This window comes from Melozone crissalis, unplaced genomic scaffold, assembly GCF_028551555.1.
Source record: "Melozone crissalis strain CALT ecotype California unplaced genomic scaffold, PUWL_Pcris_2 ptg000004l_1, whole genome shotgun sequence".
NCBI lineage: Eukaryota > Metazoa > Chordata > Aves > Passeriformes > Passerellidae > Melozone > Melozone crissalis.
The window spans coordinates 38,060,762-38,077,571 of record NW_026535782.1 but is presented as its reverse complement, the minus strand read 5'-3'; the positions used below and the strand labels follow the sequence as shown (position 1 = coordinate 38,077,571).

General features: G+C 36.3%; 1 protein-coding gene across 10 annotated transcripts in view; it reads left to right on the top strand.

The window, feature by feature from the left end:
- ANKS1B (ankyrin repeat and sterile alpha motif domain containing 1B) overlaps nt 1-16,810 on the top strand; it is a 406,799-nt gene that overhangs the window by 210,305 nt on the left and 179,684 nt on the right. For 9 of the 10 annotated variants that reach the window (XM_054280464.1, XM_054280403.1, XM_054280419.1 and 6 more), the window contains one exon: nt 8,078-8,184. In XM_054280464.1, the coding sequence (XP_054136439.1) occupies nt 8,078-8,184 (107 nt within the window). Of the gene's footprint in view, nt 1-7,653; nt 8,185-16,810 lie in introns of those variants that run through there. The other variant, XM_054280450.1, reaches the window with a different exon arrangement.

Genomic DNA, 16,810 nt, shown 5'->3' with positions numbered 1-16,810 from the left:
AATACTTGCACTTCTTGTGTGAGTTTAGATAAAGATTTCTTACAAACTCTGTTGTTTGCTTTTCTATTTACAGAGTATGATGGCCTATCTCAGTTACTTTGTGCTACTTTTGTTTTCTGCTAGGCTATTTGAAGTGTTTCATAGAGCACAATTCTAAAGAATACATTATTTTGTCAGTACACAAATCCCCCTATTTGTGTATCAGTATGGCATTTATATAGAGCTCAGCCATTCTTCTCAAATTTGTGCAAGAAGAAAATCCATGTACTTGAAAACTTTGAAACGAGTAGCAAGAAATGTGGCTAAATAGCTCTAAACCAGAATGTGAGGCTACATGTAGGTGTTGGGTTTGCTTATTGAACCACCTCCAGTTTTGGTATACTTTGTAGTATAGGAAATAATCATTAACCTGCAATAATCTTTATAAAATATTGGTGAAACTAGTCTGATCAGTGCATTTTCAGCTAATCTGTACCTGCAGGACCACTTGAGCTCATGTTGAGATCCTTTAGCCTTGACAGATGAACTAGGTAAGGAATCATTCCTGGAATGCATTTTGTGAAACTTGTCTGAAGAGTTGCATCTGTATCATTCCAATTTCTAAAACAAAAAGCCATGCAGGACTAAGTACAATTCCATTAGAGGTATTTGCAGTGTTGTAAACGTCAGCACAGATCCTTGAAACAAGACCCCAGGCTCCAGAGCTGGGAGAGTGAGAATAGAGCCGTTGGCATGAGGGAGCTCACAGACAGGATGAACTGGGTTTATATAAGCTCATCCATATGCAAACAGTCCAGTGAGTTGCCAGAGCTGTGCCAGCATGCCACCCACTCAAGTAACGTCTTTATTATTCATTGAAAGATGCTGCAGTTTTCTTGTGGAGCTGCAGAGCCTGTGTTAGCAGGAGATAAATATTACAGAAGGTGGTTATAGAGTTTGTGTGTAATAAGGCAAGTTCCTGTGGAGAACCTGACTTTTTGTCAGGAAGAGAGATGGATAGTTATTCCCTAAAATGCAAGGAGACGTCTGCCCCTGCTGGGCAGAGCCAGGCGCTGGTGGCACACTCCACTGACCACTGAAGTTAAGTTAGTATTACCTGAAATACCAAATACAACCTACTCTTAACTTGAAAGAAATCTTGGAGTAGTTTAATCTCAGATATGTTATTTCATTTTTAAATGAATTCTTAACCTGTTTTAAAAGATTTGAAAGGGGAAGTGGGAGAAAAATATTTGAAAATGAAAAAAACTGATGTGAAACAAAACAGTAAATTGTAGTAGCTGGAGGTGAAGGATGACAGAAGAGCAAATGACCATAAATAACAAGAACAAGAAGTGAGCTAACCAGGGAGCATAGAAAATTAATTATAAAATTAAGTTAGAAAGAATAGAAAGGAGAGAAGGGAATTTACCTGATCAGCTGTTCAAAGGAGAAGTTCACTCTGAAATCTGGGGGCAAGGGAGCCTCTTAACCCAGCTAGGCAAAAGCAACCAGAAAAAAAAGTGCCACACTGTCTCAGGTTGAATCTGATTTATAAAATAACCTCAGGAGAAATCTTTAATCTTCCATCATGTATAATTTCACTCTTCAGAATTTCAAAAATATGTGTCAGTAAATGCTTCTCATTTCCACACCTCTTCACAGGACCTTGCAGCACTTACCAAATCTATGAAATCAAGGCTATAGATTATTCAACAGCTGTATGTAACTTCTTGAGATATCTCTGTGCAGATATCTATTTTTGAGCACTTTCTTCAAATAGTTCTGTTACCCAGTTCTGTGTTACCTAGTTCTGCTTGTTTGCTAGTCCAGTGTTGCTTAGCACAGAGCTGTAAAAAGACTTGCTCAAATTTGAAATTACATAAATTTGGGTTTATGGTGCCAGGAATTATAGGATAAAGGGTTGAGCTTCCTTACTATTTTTAGCAAGACTATGTAGTATACATTTTTTATATACATGCACTCAGTGTACTATCTTTTAACAGTAGTCTAAAATTTTTGAATTAAGTAAAATATTTTGATTGGCCATGGTGTCATGTAAATTTTCAAGGGGATTTTTTTTTCCTTACTAGACGAAAGCAGTGAAAATGATTACTCATAGGTGGTGAATGTAGTGTTACTATTATCCCGTAAAACTTCCCAAGAAAAGGAAAGAAATGGCTCTGAGACAATAACTCCTTTTTTCAGAAAATATTATTAACTTCCATTGAAGTCAGAATAAGGATGACTCTTTCTTAGACCATATTTCAACCACCAAACTGCCAGAAAAATACATGAAGGACAATTAAGCATAAGGACACTTTCTCTTTCAGAAAGACATTTAGCTGCAAATTGCTGGAAACTGGGAAAATGCTAGGAAAGGATTGCTGGATGTCCATCTTATTCTTATGCTCTTCTGCAGTCATCTAATAGTAGCCACTGTGATTGAAGCTGGTGAATGATGAAGCTAGATGAAGCTGTGCTCTGATCCAATGCAGTTGATCCTGTGGTCTTGCAGTAAAACATCCATCTGTTCTTAACTTGTGATTCAGTAGCTGCATCTTGTATTGTAAGCCAAGGATATATATCTGACTGAAGTCGTACATGTTACAATGCTATATAATATATATATGTATATTTGATTATCCCAATGTCTTTAGAAAAAAAAAAAACCCAAAATCTATTAATTTAAAATAGAAAATCAAAATCTGGAAAGATTAACTGTATCCCAAGCAGCCTTGCTGCATGGTAATATATGTTACCAAATATGATAGATAGATAGATAGATAGATAGATAGATAGATAGATAGATAGATATTTCTCTGCATTATGGTAATGACATTCTTGAATAGAAATGAGTCCTCGTCCAGTGGCTGTGCTCTAGAAAACAGGTATTTTAATTTTCCAATAAGATCTGCTCCTCATTGACTGAACAGCATGCATTCTGAGGGCGGCCAAATTAAAGTTGTCAAAGCAATCAACTGAACATGAAAAATATTCTAACTTTGAAGTGTCTGTGATAAATGTATGTTTCATGATACAGTGGAGTACTTTGAGCTGTTCCTGGGTAAATAATATATCAACAGTCAGAAATGCAAACATGTAGAAGGGCCAGCGTGTTTCACAAAGTACAGGTCACCGCTGACAAATCACCTGTCAACTAAAATGAATTTTCCTTGTTGACTTTGAGGTTATAGTTATTAAAGATACAGCACTTACACAGTGGTAATGTAGAGTTATAATCAATATTGGTATAAAAATCAGAAAAGAGCTGTGAGGATGATTTTTCCTAGTCACTGAGGGTTTTTCCATTAGCTTGATTAACTGTGATCTGAGAGCTATTTTTGTGAGTTCTGAGCCACACATAAGCAATAGAATGTAACCTTTAGATCATAGATACTAGATAGTGTTACTTAAATTCAAGCTGTCCCTGTTGATTTTGTTTTGTTTCTGTATATGCCATGAAAAATGTCTCTAAAAGCACTTTCAGAGAAATATTCAGCATCACCAAATATTATTTTCCACAGTGCCATCATCATCCAAAGAGTCAGGCTGCTGAGAGAAGTTATACATTTTATGCAAGGCATCCGTTTTTTTCAGAGCTTCATGAAAAAGATCATTTAAAATCTCTAAACCTTTGGGGCTGCCTTATAGTATAACTGAAATGCATGAGATAAACCAGAATCCTGCATACCTTTCTTGGAACCTAGGATGCTTCTCCCATAATAAACTTTAATTGTAGTAATCTGCTGGATGTTTGGTGTAGTTTTTCTCATACACCATCCTGTTCCTAGCTATCCTTATGTCCTCTCAGGGATACATGCATTAGGTTAGTTTATTCACTAGAACACCCTGCCATGCTAACTGCTGTCACAATGTAGACAGGTAACTTTTGTATCTGCCTGAAGTCATAAATACAGAAATTATATTCTATTTAGCTTTATAGGAAGCTGAAAGCTTTAATTTAAAAAAAAAAAAAGTTTTCAGTGCTTATTGTAGCATCAATTTCTTTTCCAGTTTTGCTAAACTTACCTGCCAGCTTACTTAAATGATTCATTTTTTCATATTCTCTACTCGAGAATTTTTTGGTCACTACTAGTCACTACTAAAATACTCCACTTTTTGTTTCCTTAGCACCAGAAGGGTTTAAGTTTAGCGATGTTTTACAGTTATTCATATATCAAAAATGAATTGTTTAAAATATTCTGTTCGTAATGATTCTCCTCAGTCAAAAAACAAAAAAAATCAAGAAAAATTAATATTGCTAATAGTAGAAAAAATAAAATTGAGAGGCCCTTAAATTACTTAGCATTTAGAGCAGATCTGCCCTACAACAGGTTTGAAATCATGTGCCCTCTGATATTACAGATTCAATCCATTCCAAACCCCACAATAAACATATTCTGAATTCCATTGGGAACAAGATGTCTTGTAGAAATTATCGTATAGCATACCAGATGGCATCTTTCTTGCAGACATCACTTCAGTGTGCTTCTTCTGTTGCCTTGGAGAAGAAAGAGCCAAGTACTGCTATCTCTGTAAGAGACTTAAGTGTCAGTTCTCCCATGTAGGAATGGATGCATCTTTTTTGCTTGTGGTATCACAGAAGGATTATCATGGAATTTTTGTCATTTGAAATTGCAGGAAAGCACGGTAGTGTGTAAGTGTGTCGAGGTGAGACCATCTCAGATAGCCTGCAGAGTGTTTTCAATGTCAGCACCAGCTTTAGGCATAGGCAAAGTGTAGGCACTGCCTGCAGCAGCACACTGGTGGGGCTGGCACTGAGTCATAGACTTAAAAAAAATCAGGAGACAGCCTTTTAGTCTCAAAGCAGGAGCATCTGCTCCAGGTTCCCATTGCACTGGCAAGGAAAAACTGCCCAAGCAGCCCCCCTGAGGTAAAACACCTGAAGTGGCTAAAGATCTGGAGATCTTAAAGGGCTGCAAGTTCCCTAATCCAAACAGTCCTGGCTCTGTGCCTGCCTTTGCCTTGCTATAACCTTTGGTGGAAGAAGGAGGGAAGAAAAGCCCTGTAGATAACAGGATACTTTAGCAATGAAACAAAAAATAGTCAGGGGTGAGGACTAGGCAGCAAGCTGACTGTTTCTCCTGGCTTTCTTTCCCCTTGCTGAGCAACCTTATATTGTGTTGATGGGTTCAGCGTCGTGGTTATACTGGCAAAGGACAGAGTTGGAGAGAGTGCACAGTGGGGCCAGCAGTGCTATAATCATCCAGGGCTGGAGCCATGGAGACAGTTAGACACAGTACCAACAGCTACATGAGGAAATGTGTCTGGGGAGCCACTCAGCAACTGAATTTTGCCTACACTGTTGCTAGGCATTGAGCCAAGCGCTCATCACTGGCAGCATAGCTTCCATGCTGTTTATAGTAAGGTAAGGAAGAAGCAGTTCGACCATGAAACTAGTATATTGATTATTGTGTGCCTTTTTGTGGGCAGCAGATTTTTGGTGTTGGGGAACACAATGCAGAGACATTTGTGTCTGCATTTATAGGAAATACAAGAGCCAGTCATGCATAATCTGTTCAAAGGGATTATGCTTTACAAGATCTCTGATATGAATTTTTCTGCTTACAGGGGAAAGGGAAAGACAGAATCAGAAATCCTTTTGAAAGAAGTTTATTAATTCTCAGTCAACTAAGAAAAAATCAGAAAGGATAGAATTCTCATCTTATTTAAGATACCTTTATTCTCAGTTTTCACTCTGAAGATCTTGCCCAGCCTTTTGAATTTGTCTACTTGGGGGATGTCCCCTATAAACTTACGATTTTATTCTTTTATTCTTTTATCTCAGCTCATCATAGCCTACCCTTCTTCATGCCTGGGCACTATCCTGAAGGGATTGTGATCTGTCTATATGCAAAAATATTCATTCATGGTAGAGAAAACTTTTCAAAAATAGGAATGATTTGCAGACCTGTGTGAACAAATGCATTTCTATCTCCATCAGACCTAGTTTTCCTGTCAGTTTGGTGTACCTGCTTTCTCTGAGAAAAAATTAATCCTCCATTCATTTATTTGAAATACATTTAGCAATAAGAAAACTACTAAAAGTTTCTTTGGCTACTGCAGGTTTACCAGTGCCTGGTGAGTGTTCAGTGTTCTTTTCAAAGACATAATGAACCTTTCACACTTTGTGTAGTAAATTTATCAAGTCAGTAAGAATACCTGGAATAACAGAAAATCTTATAAGAGACCTTAAGCAACATTCCAACTTCATGAAAGATTTTCTATGCTCAACCAAAATTATTCTACAAAATTATTATGGACTTCAATTTGCATGTGATGTTTCAAAAATCCAGGCAGCAATATCAAAGTGAAACGTCATCCAAGTTTTAGTCCAAGGACTAGTCAGATTAGATTTGAAACTCTTAAAATATTGTTAATTCTATATATTTAGAATCTGTTTTGTGAATGCTCAGGGACCTTCTGCCTAGCACTGGAAGAGACATTGTATTATAATGTGTTGGTCAGACTGCAGGTTTGGTTTTCTATGAAACAATTATCTGCCATAGTACTATCAGTTCCATATTATCCCCTTGACAAACATCTATAATTTCCTCATGCCTGGAATTACATTCCTCCTTTGAGATGGTCATTGCTCGAGATGCGCAATGGATAAGAAAAAAAAAAAAAAGTAATTAATTTGCTCAATAATGAAGCACCACTGACAGGATTCCTTCTGGAATTGTACCCTGAATATACCCATTTCTTGCCTTTTTTTGCTAAGTCCTTTCATATGGTTATGAAAAACAAAAGTTTAGTAAACATTCCTTTCAAAACAAAGGAATAAAATATTTCCATCTCGAGAGAAACTGTCTCAAAGATGAAATGTAGATATAAAATACATATGAGATATTTGGTTTCTTATGCAGAAAATGAATTTTCCGCTCATTTAAAATTCATAATCTTTTTTTTTCCAGTTATAGTTGAAAAAATTTAAATCCTCTCTAGAAATCATGCAAATCTTATGTCTACTTGCTATCATTCACATTTTTGTAAGAAAGGGTATAAACTTACAATTTTATTCTTTTAATTATTCATTTGAAATGGTGACCTTTTCAATTTGAATTATTATATGTTGGCATGAAGGCTTTCTTGTGTCTTAAATTTTACAGTTGAAGTAATCATGCAGATAATCTAATTACTTTGACTAAAATTGTTGTGCCTTTTATGTCTTTTGCTGTACTACACGAGAGAGTAGGTGAAATATATTCATTATTGATTCATTAAAGGGTTTTGCTATTATATAAGCAGAGATGCAGACCCCTACCTATCTTACATTAAAAGGAGGAAGGGGAAGGCGTAGTAAACCATGCCATGGGCTATGCTTTAAGTACTGTGTTTCTTAATGTCTTGTGAAATGTAAAAATCTACAACAAATAGATATGTAAAGCGTAGCTGGTATGAAGATTCTATTCAGATTTAAGTGCTCTAGGTTGCTTTTGAATCTTGCTATTTTCTGCATTTGTTTTGACTGCTCTCATCATTCAAGATTGACGCTTGGATGGGTGTGTAGGAGGAAGCAGCAGCAGCAGGCTTACAGCTTGCAGACAAAAAAAAAATCTGCCTTATCTGATGGCTATTATTGAAAATGCGAGGTGTAGCCTAGGCTGGGTAATGAAGGGGAGCGAGCGAGGGGGAGCAAGAAGCATGGAGCTGCATACTGATGAGTGTAGGAGTACTTGATAAAAAGAATTCTTGCTGCTGGCAGTGCATTGCTCATTGTGGAGTATTCCAACAATCACACATAACGGAGAGCAGCTTAGCTGACAGCTTGATATGCCTTTTTTTTTTTTTTTCCTCTACTGTATGACGTACTGGTCTGTAGTAAAGATTAATAACCAAGAAATGTAGAGCTGCGATCAGACCTTACGTTATATACTGCCCTGAAAACTATGTTTTACTTCTGACTTTTCTGTTTGCTGAAAACATTAATCTGTCAAGCTGGCGGGCTCGTTTGATACCAACTTTTCCAGGAACACGATGTGGCAATGCCACCTCTCAGCCCAGGACTACCGCTATTATCCAGTGGATGGTTATTCGTTGCTTAAACGCCTCCCTCTTCACCCTCCTACAGGACCCCGATGCCCTGTCCAGACAGTGGGACAATGGTTGGAAAATATTGGGCTACCTCAGTATGAAAACCACTTGCTGGCTAATGGATTTGACAATGTGCAATTCATGGTAAGAAATCTTCCGTGCCTGGCTGTGTACATACACTGTAGCTGCCTTTTTTGTCTGTCTCGTATGTGCTCGTAAAACCTTAGAGCTATTCTGCATTGCACTAAGATCTAGTTTAGTGTTTCACTCTCCTATCTGTAGCTGAATTAATATATAAACTGTCTTTTTATAACCTTTTATAACCTTCCAGACTGTACACATTACAAAAGAGTCTAGCCTGAAATTTGGTAAAATAAAAACTGAGTATTAATGTTCTTTCTCTCCCTCCTCAATCCTCCAATTGAAGAAGAAAAAGGCACAGTTCTTTTAATCCATTGCAGAATTTTCATAGTATGAAAAAGCTGCAAACACCCCTTTCTGCAGTGCATCACATTGTTACTTTTATTTCATCGTTAACTTGTAATGATAATTAAAGAACATGCAATACCACTCTTGCCTTGAGAGGTATTTTCATAACAGAAAATTATTTAATGAAATGCACTCTCTCTGCAAGTAATTCTGGATGTCTTGGTTAAATATTTTTGCATCTTAGATAATCAGGCTGTGGGATTCACTTGTTGAAACTTATGCCCTGAGAGAAAAAGTAATGCATTCCTATTAATTGTTCCATTTTAATGTTTTAACTCTAGGCATTTATCAGGAATGTTTAAAAGAAATGAAATTTTAGTTGGGTCAGGATTTACCATATCACCATGTGGTGTAAAGTAACAGACCTGTCATGCACAAACTTTCCATTGAAATGAATATTGACAGTAAAGAGAGAAGCTTACTTGTAAAGCTGTTATGTAATCACTTCTCTACCTGCTTCAGTATTCCTCCTACTTGAGCCTCTTCCAAAAATCCCGACTACATTTCTTTAAAAGTATCAAGCCTTTAAAAATATTTTAAAATGCCTTTAAAATATATTTTAAGTATCCATGTATATCTTGGAACAATTCTAACTTTTCATAACTTTTATCTGCCATATAAGAAACAGAAGTGAAAGGGCATGAATATTATATCTGTAAAATCATCACACGAGTTGTGTCCCTCCTCTTTACATTATTTTGCCAACATTATTATATGCCTTTGGACTACTGATCAAAAAATTAGGAGACATATCTCTGCCATTTCCACATAATAATAGAGTAGACATTTCTTCCTGTTTTTTATGGCTACCATGTGATCATTTGCTTAGATCAGTAAAAATCATTGTCACCTGCACCTTTAAATATTCTTTAAAACAAAGCTATGCTGTCTGCCCAGCAATATAGGGAAGAAAAAAAAAAATGTATCATGCTGCAGTTTCCCAAAATGTAACTACATATTCTTATATATGTTGTAGCATTAGTTACATAAGTAGGTGATCATTTAGTCTTAAAGAGGCTACAAAAGGAAACTGTTCACACGAGGCTGTAGGTGGCATAACAAATGCAGAGGGGTGCACCTACCACAGGTAAATTATGAGCACCAGAGAAGTCAAATAACTGCCCTGGAGGGCTTTTCAGTCGAATCCCGGCTCTGGAGGGGCCTGAACCATGGTCTCAGGGAATTTATGTGACTTTCCTGCATCTCGTATTACTCTACTTATATAAGCATACAAATTGCATACAAGATTTTGTTATGCAATGTGCAAGTCAAACTTCTAACGTATCAGGCAGATTAAGTTTTGCTTGCATACTTCTCTGTTAGCCGGTGTTTTCTGGTAATTTTAAGCCTTTTCTGATATATTACAGATGAAATACATAATTACTCTTAATATTAGCTAAGGTAGCATGCCTTGAATGGAAGATTAGACACATAAATCCAATTACAATAAAAGAGCTGTGAAATTGTGTTGTAATTTAAAAATGTATAATTGCAGTAGTTTTATAATTTCCGATTTATTGATTTCACCATTCATCATGCTTTTGCATATTTCAGTTTTTGTCTGTGCCAGAAATCGAATATTTTCTATGTTTTTTTGGAAAAAAAACACTGATTTCTTTTTATATCACTCCTTTAAATACATCAGCATTATGTAAGAAAAGCCTCTCTTGAAAAATTTAAACGAGTGTTTTAAAAGCTCTTTTTCATCCCAGCAAAAATATTAAAGGGAAAATTAAACTTAGAAATTATATAGGGAAATGAGAGAAGAAACACCTACTATGCTAAGAGAAAAATTCAGATTATTCCAAACTTAGTAAATTGTATTCTTTCTTAATATGACAGAACAGCTTTACCTTTATTACAGCGGTTTACATATTAAACTAGAGTTCAAAATCTTATTAACCTAAATGTTTCAGATAGATTAGCTGCTTTACATTGAAGAAGTCTAATAGTTCAATGCATTAAAAATCAGTTAAGACATATTTCTTATTCATTCTGTACTATATTTCTGCTTTTGTTTTTTCTGGAAGCACAGTCTGACCTGCATTTATTCATTCTGTTGCCTAAGCAACAACCATCACACTCCTATTAAGTATGATTTAGTAGTACAGGTTTTACTAGCTGTTCAGAATAGAAAAGGGAATATCACAATGTTATAATTAATGTCCATGGAATAACGTATATCTGAGAACAAATATATCCCATATATACTATTCTCAACAGCAAAATTCTATTAATTAAATTAGCATTTTAATAAAAAGGTGATTTTCTGATAAAAAGATTTCATGGTTAATAATTCATTAGATCATGGAAATTAACTCCTTGTGTTTAGTCTCCCTTGGGCATTAGGAAAGTTAGTCGCTAGACTGTGGTTAGAATTACAAAGATTTGTTTATCTTACCTGAACTATGTGAACTTCATATGAAGAAACAGCTGGATTCCTATTAACTTTATAGTATAAATATTTTTCAGTACTTTATCAATATATATTTTAAAAATGCATAGAAACATAGTATTTAGAAAATTAGTGTTTTTTCATTAAATACTTTAATTCTACTTACAACATGCTTGTGCACATAGCAAGTGCAGCTCCTACCCACTGTTAGGGTCGTGCAGGAATGACACTTCCATAATTTTTAGTAGGCCCCAGGCAGATTCAGTCCCGAGTCTTGGTTCACATGTGCTTGAATATGTGTATGGATACGCAATGATCATTAACTTTGAGAATTTGTTGTGTAATAGGCTGCGGTGTCCTTCAGATGTAGAAATTTGCAGTGACTTTGTGCAGATACTCTGTATTTGGAGATGCAGATGATACTGCAATTTCTTAATGTGAAGGCCATTTCACAAGTAAACCAATTCCAAAGTGAAGAAAACAATTAAATCAGTCATAAATCAGTGTATATGAATTAGATGTAAACAATGACAAAACTTAGGCATCTTTTCAATGGATAGGTGCAATGGATATCCCTGGGACAAACTATAATTTTATGCAGACTTGCAGGCCTACATCACTTAGTATGCTGAGAAAAAAAAAAAGTTGACTTTCAGAGAAACAGATTTAAATATATAAATGTGCGAGGTCACTAAAAGCTCTCATGCAGTTTTCTACAACTGTGAAACTTCATCAAACACTCCATTCTGCATTCAGAGATAAAAGCAGTTCAATCAAATCATTGCCCAGTGGGGACTAGTTCTGATTAAGGGCTGTATATAAGAACTATCTATTTGTAGGTTGTCCTAATAATTTTAACTATTTTGAAGTTTTATCACTTATTATTGCAGTTTGATGAAAAAATGTCTCTTTAAAACAATGATAAAACACACTATGACAGGAACAGGGACCAGCATTCAAAGTGAGTTAACAGAAAAATATGGAGCATTTTACTATATCTTTGGCATTCTAAAATATTTTTCACTATCAACAGTTAATATTTGCATCACACTCTAGGCTTTCATAGCTGCTTTTAAAAGACATGTGTCTCTACCACTCCGAGTACTTATGTGGCTTGCATTGCCTGATGGTCTAAGTATTGCATAAATGGTTTGGGTTTTTTTTTAAATTCTTTCTTTTCCACTGTTGGGAAACTGAGACGCAGAGTCACTGCAGGGTGGGATTTAAAACTCTTATGCATTTGATACAAAAGGCACTAATTCTCAAAATGCCTGCTGACATAATGTTTAACAGATCAAGTCAGTTGCTTAAATGTGGGTGTCTAGTACCATTGAAATACCATAGGGAACCCAGGAGATCTAGGCAAGATTGACAGATATTGCTGAGGACCAGAGACAACCAGGCCCTTCATGATTATCAAGTTCAGGTGGGATATCACCAAACCCCTCAGACAACTGTAGAGTCCTGATGCTTTGACAGCTGAAATGAATCTTAAATTACACAGAGTTTGTGACATGTCTAGAAACTGAACATAGATGTCTTGAGTTTTCACTTATTTGCGTATGCATTTCTTTACCTTCTAATTATTTTCTGTATTTGTATTCATCCTATGAACTTATCTGCAAAAGTATTTACCAGGTTTCTCAATGCTAGACCTGGTCTACCTTCTCAATTCCCCTTAGCTGAGTTCTTTGGATGTAGTTTTGAGTTAAGTTTTGGCTTTTCTTTCTCCTTTCCTCTCTGTCGCTTTCTTTCTTTCTTTTTCTTTCTTTCTTTCTTTTCTTTCAGTTTTTCACTAGTTCTGGAGATTGATTAGCTGAGGTTTTTCTGAAGACTCTCTTCTCTCAGGTGTCATTCCTGGGAGTTGCTCCTCTGGAATACACAGTAGTTCTTCTTGCCTTTAATCTCTTTTGAGGATCTTAAACTCTGTATCAAGTACAGAGGACAGAAGCAATTTTATTTCTTTAGAGTGAGATGCACCTAAAAGAAAATCTCTATGTACATTGGCACCAAGTCTGTATTTGTGGAGACCACCAGATCTTTTCACCAAAAATATCTAGGGCAGAGCTTGATTATTTAGGCATTAGATGAAAGCTAAAAAAGAGTCTGTCAGTCTGCCAACACCTTTCTTAAATTGACCATGGTGATGAAAAAGAGGCAAATTTTAGACAAGGGTTCTAGTCTGTAGTGACCTTGGTGACTTGCAGAAGCCAACTCCTAACAAGCAAGTCAACCCCTGCAGCATCCAGGCTGTCAGCTCTCCAGGCCTGTAATGGCTTGTGCATCGTCTGGACCCTAAGAAGATTTAGAGGGCACTGTCGGTGTGTATTTTACCCAGAAATTAAGAATTGTTTAAGGCAACCTTAAAACTTGCTGTTGATAAGTTGGTGATATACAGCAAGCCATATTTTTAGCTGTGTACCACTGATGCTGGAATAAACTGTGGTTTACTACACATCTAATAATCTTAGAATATATTCCTGGAACCACAAGTTTTGGTCCCCTTATCAAAGCCTCACTGTCATACTCAGGACTTTGTTTTAGTTTCATGGCAGACCTACAGAACTTAACATTAAAAATGTGGAGCTCCTCTCAGTATCAGTGTAGCATTGTGGGGGTTTTTTTGCATGAGTAAAGTGACTCTGTCATTCTGGTGTCTTCTGAGTCTTCCTCTCCTTCACCCCAGTAACCTTTGAACCTGTAGGTCCTCAAGTAGGCCACCTTTCCCTTTACCTCAGAGAGAATGAGGCAGATTTAAAATTCAGATTTGGACAATTGCATGTCTATTTACACATCAGTAGATGTTTAGAACTCAGTTCAGTTTCCCTCATATTGAAATTGAGATGTCTGGGACATCTGTGTAGGCTTGGATTTTACTAGCAATACCTGTCTGGAGTTTCAATCAGATTCCAGGCAGTGTACATTTGCAGCACCTCAAATGACTCTAAATTCATTTCTGTGGTTGACTAAGTGAAGTACCTAATCAGACATTAAAGCCAATGGAGCACAGAATGCAATTTAGCTGGGTAGCTGAATAACTATTAGGGTAGTTATTTGAGGATAAATTAAAGTAGAGTCATCTGATCACCTGAACCACTGTGTAAGCTCTATTGCTGGTTTTGTACTAGATCTCCTAAAGCTATAATGTAGACACAAAATTTATGATGGTTCAGTTTGGGCTAGAATCCATACAGAGTTCACTGAAAACAAAACACAAATTATCTTTATTAGAGCTTTTTCTCCTCCCTCAGAACATCTAGCCCCGAGGGTTCAAGATCTTTTTCATCCTAGTAGGAATTCTTACTATAGAAACTGCAAATTAGAGCTCAGGTGGGTGCCAGAGTTGAAGATTGTGCCTGTCATCCTGCAACAGCAGTGAGTCTAACAAATAATCCCATTCCACATGCTCCTGTTAATGCTTCTGTCATGGTATTCCTCAAGCTAGTCAAGAGACAGAAGGGCTTATTAATGTACTACCCAGTATTGCATGTGTAAATAATAGCCTGCACTGTCATTCTCTCTTGAGGTCTCTGGCAAGTTGGCATCATCCTGTGTGAGTGCATGCAGCTATGGAGGAGAGGTAGTGCTCATTCCCCAGTGGGAAGGGAGTTTAGAGGAATCTGCTTCATGTTTTTATATCTATATATGTAATGTCTGTGTGCAAAAAACACAGCACTGCAAGCTGGAAACTGATCCTGCACTAGATAAAAGACTTTATGAAAGTTTTAGCAATAATGATTGCTCAACAGGGAGACAAAGTTTTTGTGTATTTCACTTGAATGGTTGATTCATAAGAAACACACCTCCAAACAGACTGTTGGCTTCATTAAGACATCCTAGGTATGGTGGATCCCTTGAGAGTCAGAGGGAGTATGTTTTCATCTAAACCTGTCTAAGCAATTCTATCTTGAAGGTATAATCAAGGATGAGCCCATCTGCCTGTATGCTACATTCTGCTAAGTTAACCTTTAGGTGAGGGTTTCACTGGTTGCTCTGGAATATTTGGCCATCTTCAATTAAATGTTGTTCCACACAAGGCTGTACATACCAGGCAGAGAGACAGGACTTTGGCTGCACTCCTGGTCAACAATCCAGGTGCCAGTATCTTAAGTGGAATGTCTTTGCACTCAACCTCTGCCATTCAAGTTAGTGACACTTGGTGTGTATTTGCTATTTTGCGAAGCTCAGTCTTAGAAGAAAGAGCTTGTCCAGGGTACACAGCAGTGTATTTGGCTCAGTCATACCCTCCCTGGGAGGAAAGGGCCAAATCCAGATGTTGAAAGCCATCACATGTACAGTCACCATTACCAGTTACACCATTTCATGGTATATTTCTGTGAATACGACACACGAGGACTGGAATCAATCCCATCTGTTCTAACAATATGTTAAATGTTAAACAGTGTGTTTAAGCTCAAAGCTTGCCTAGTGCAGAGGGTGGTCTCATTTTGATGTACAAACACTGATGAGCTGTATTTTGAGACTACATTTGTGAGGAATTGGCTATTGGCCCTAAATGCAATTTTATGATAAACTAGCCACAAGTATTTAATCTGAAAGCTAGTTTGATAAAGTGGATGAAAACTCTAATAACCAGAATGAAGCATGATCTTTTAGTAACTCATAAAATAACAGGTGTAATACTAGTAAAATGTTCTTGCTATGTATTTATGTAAGGCCAAAACCTTCCAGCTGATCATGTTGACCAAAAGGGACATTGGTAAATCTTCAAGAATTAGAAATGTTTGTGTATAGAGTGATGTGTATGATGATGTTATTGATAATCGATGAAAGTTAGGGAAAACTTGACAGGATATAAACATTCTTTAAAGTAACAGAAAATTTAAAGTTTAAGAAGACAAAAAATCTAAGAGGTTTTATGCTTCAGGGAAGAAGGCTGAAGATTCACAGGACAATCAGTTTTTTGTTCTATTTATAGTTTTAAAACTAATGTCCTGTATGTAATAAGTTACAGCTTATTCATGGTTATTTCATACGGGAGTACTTTTTAATAAAATTCAAGTTAGAAAAAAACAGAATGAAAGAAATTCTCAAAGCAACATATTGTATGGTTGTGTGTATTACTGGATTAGAACAACACTGTCCAACAAGAAGCAATTAAATGGAATCTGGAACAGTAGATAAATTTCGAACAATGACAGACTTCCCTGACTAAGTTAAAGGACAGAGCAGTACAGAGTGGCTTGATTACAGATAATGGCATGGTGGGACTCTGAAGGAGTTTTCAGGGAAAGATTAATGACTACAAAGAGATAGCTGGAAATAAGCATGGTTCTTGGGCATGTTATCCTTTTTGAAGGAAGAGGATGAGGTGAGAAAAGCTCAGGGAGTTACATGAACAAGTATTAATGCTGATCAAAAAATAGAAACAATATAAGATAAAGAAAGAATGCATTGTGAAAGAGCAGATAAATAATCAAAATACAAAAAGGAAAAAAGAAATAAGAGAGAAAATGCAATGTCACTAACTGTGTGAGTAAAATGCCTTCAGAGAAATTTTTATAAATATGCTAAAACTAAAAGGTCTACTTAAAAATCTACAACCACTGCTGGAATTAGATAAAATTCATTTTAGTTTTGCAATAAGAACAAAATATAATTGATCAAGTACAGTGTTAATGAAAACCACTGAGAAGTTGGAGGAAGAGAAAGAGTGAAAATAATCATATTGCAAACAGACAAAAGAGTACTTGGTTAATTAGAATATCTGAATCACCTAGGTTAGGTGATATTTGATGAAGAGTTCTAAGAAACTGAAGAGAAAATACCCGATCACTTAGCAATCATTTTTGAGAACTTCTGGAGAATGAATAAATTAGTAGAGGACAAATAAAATATAGATGTAGTACTAATATATATGTCAGA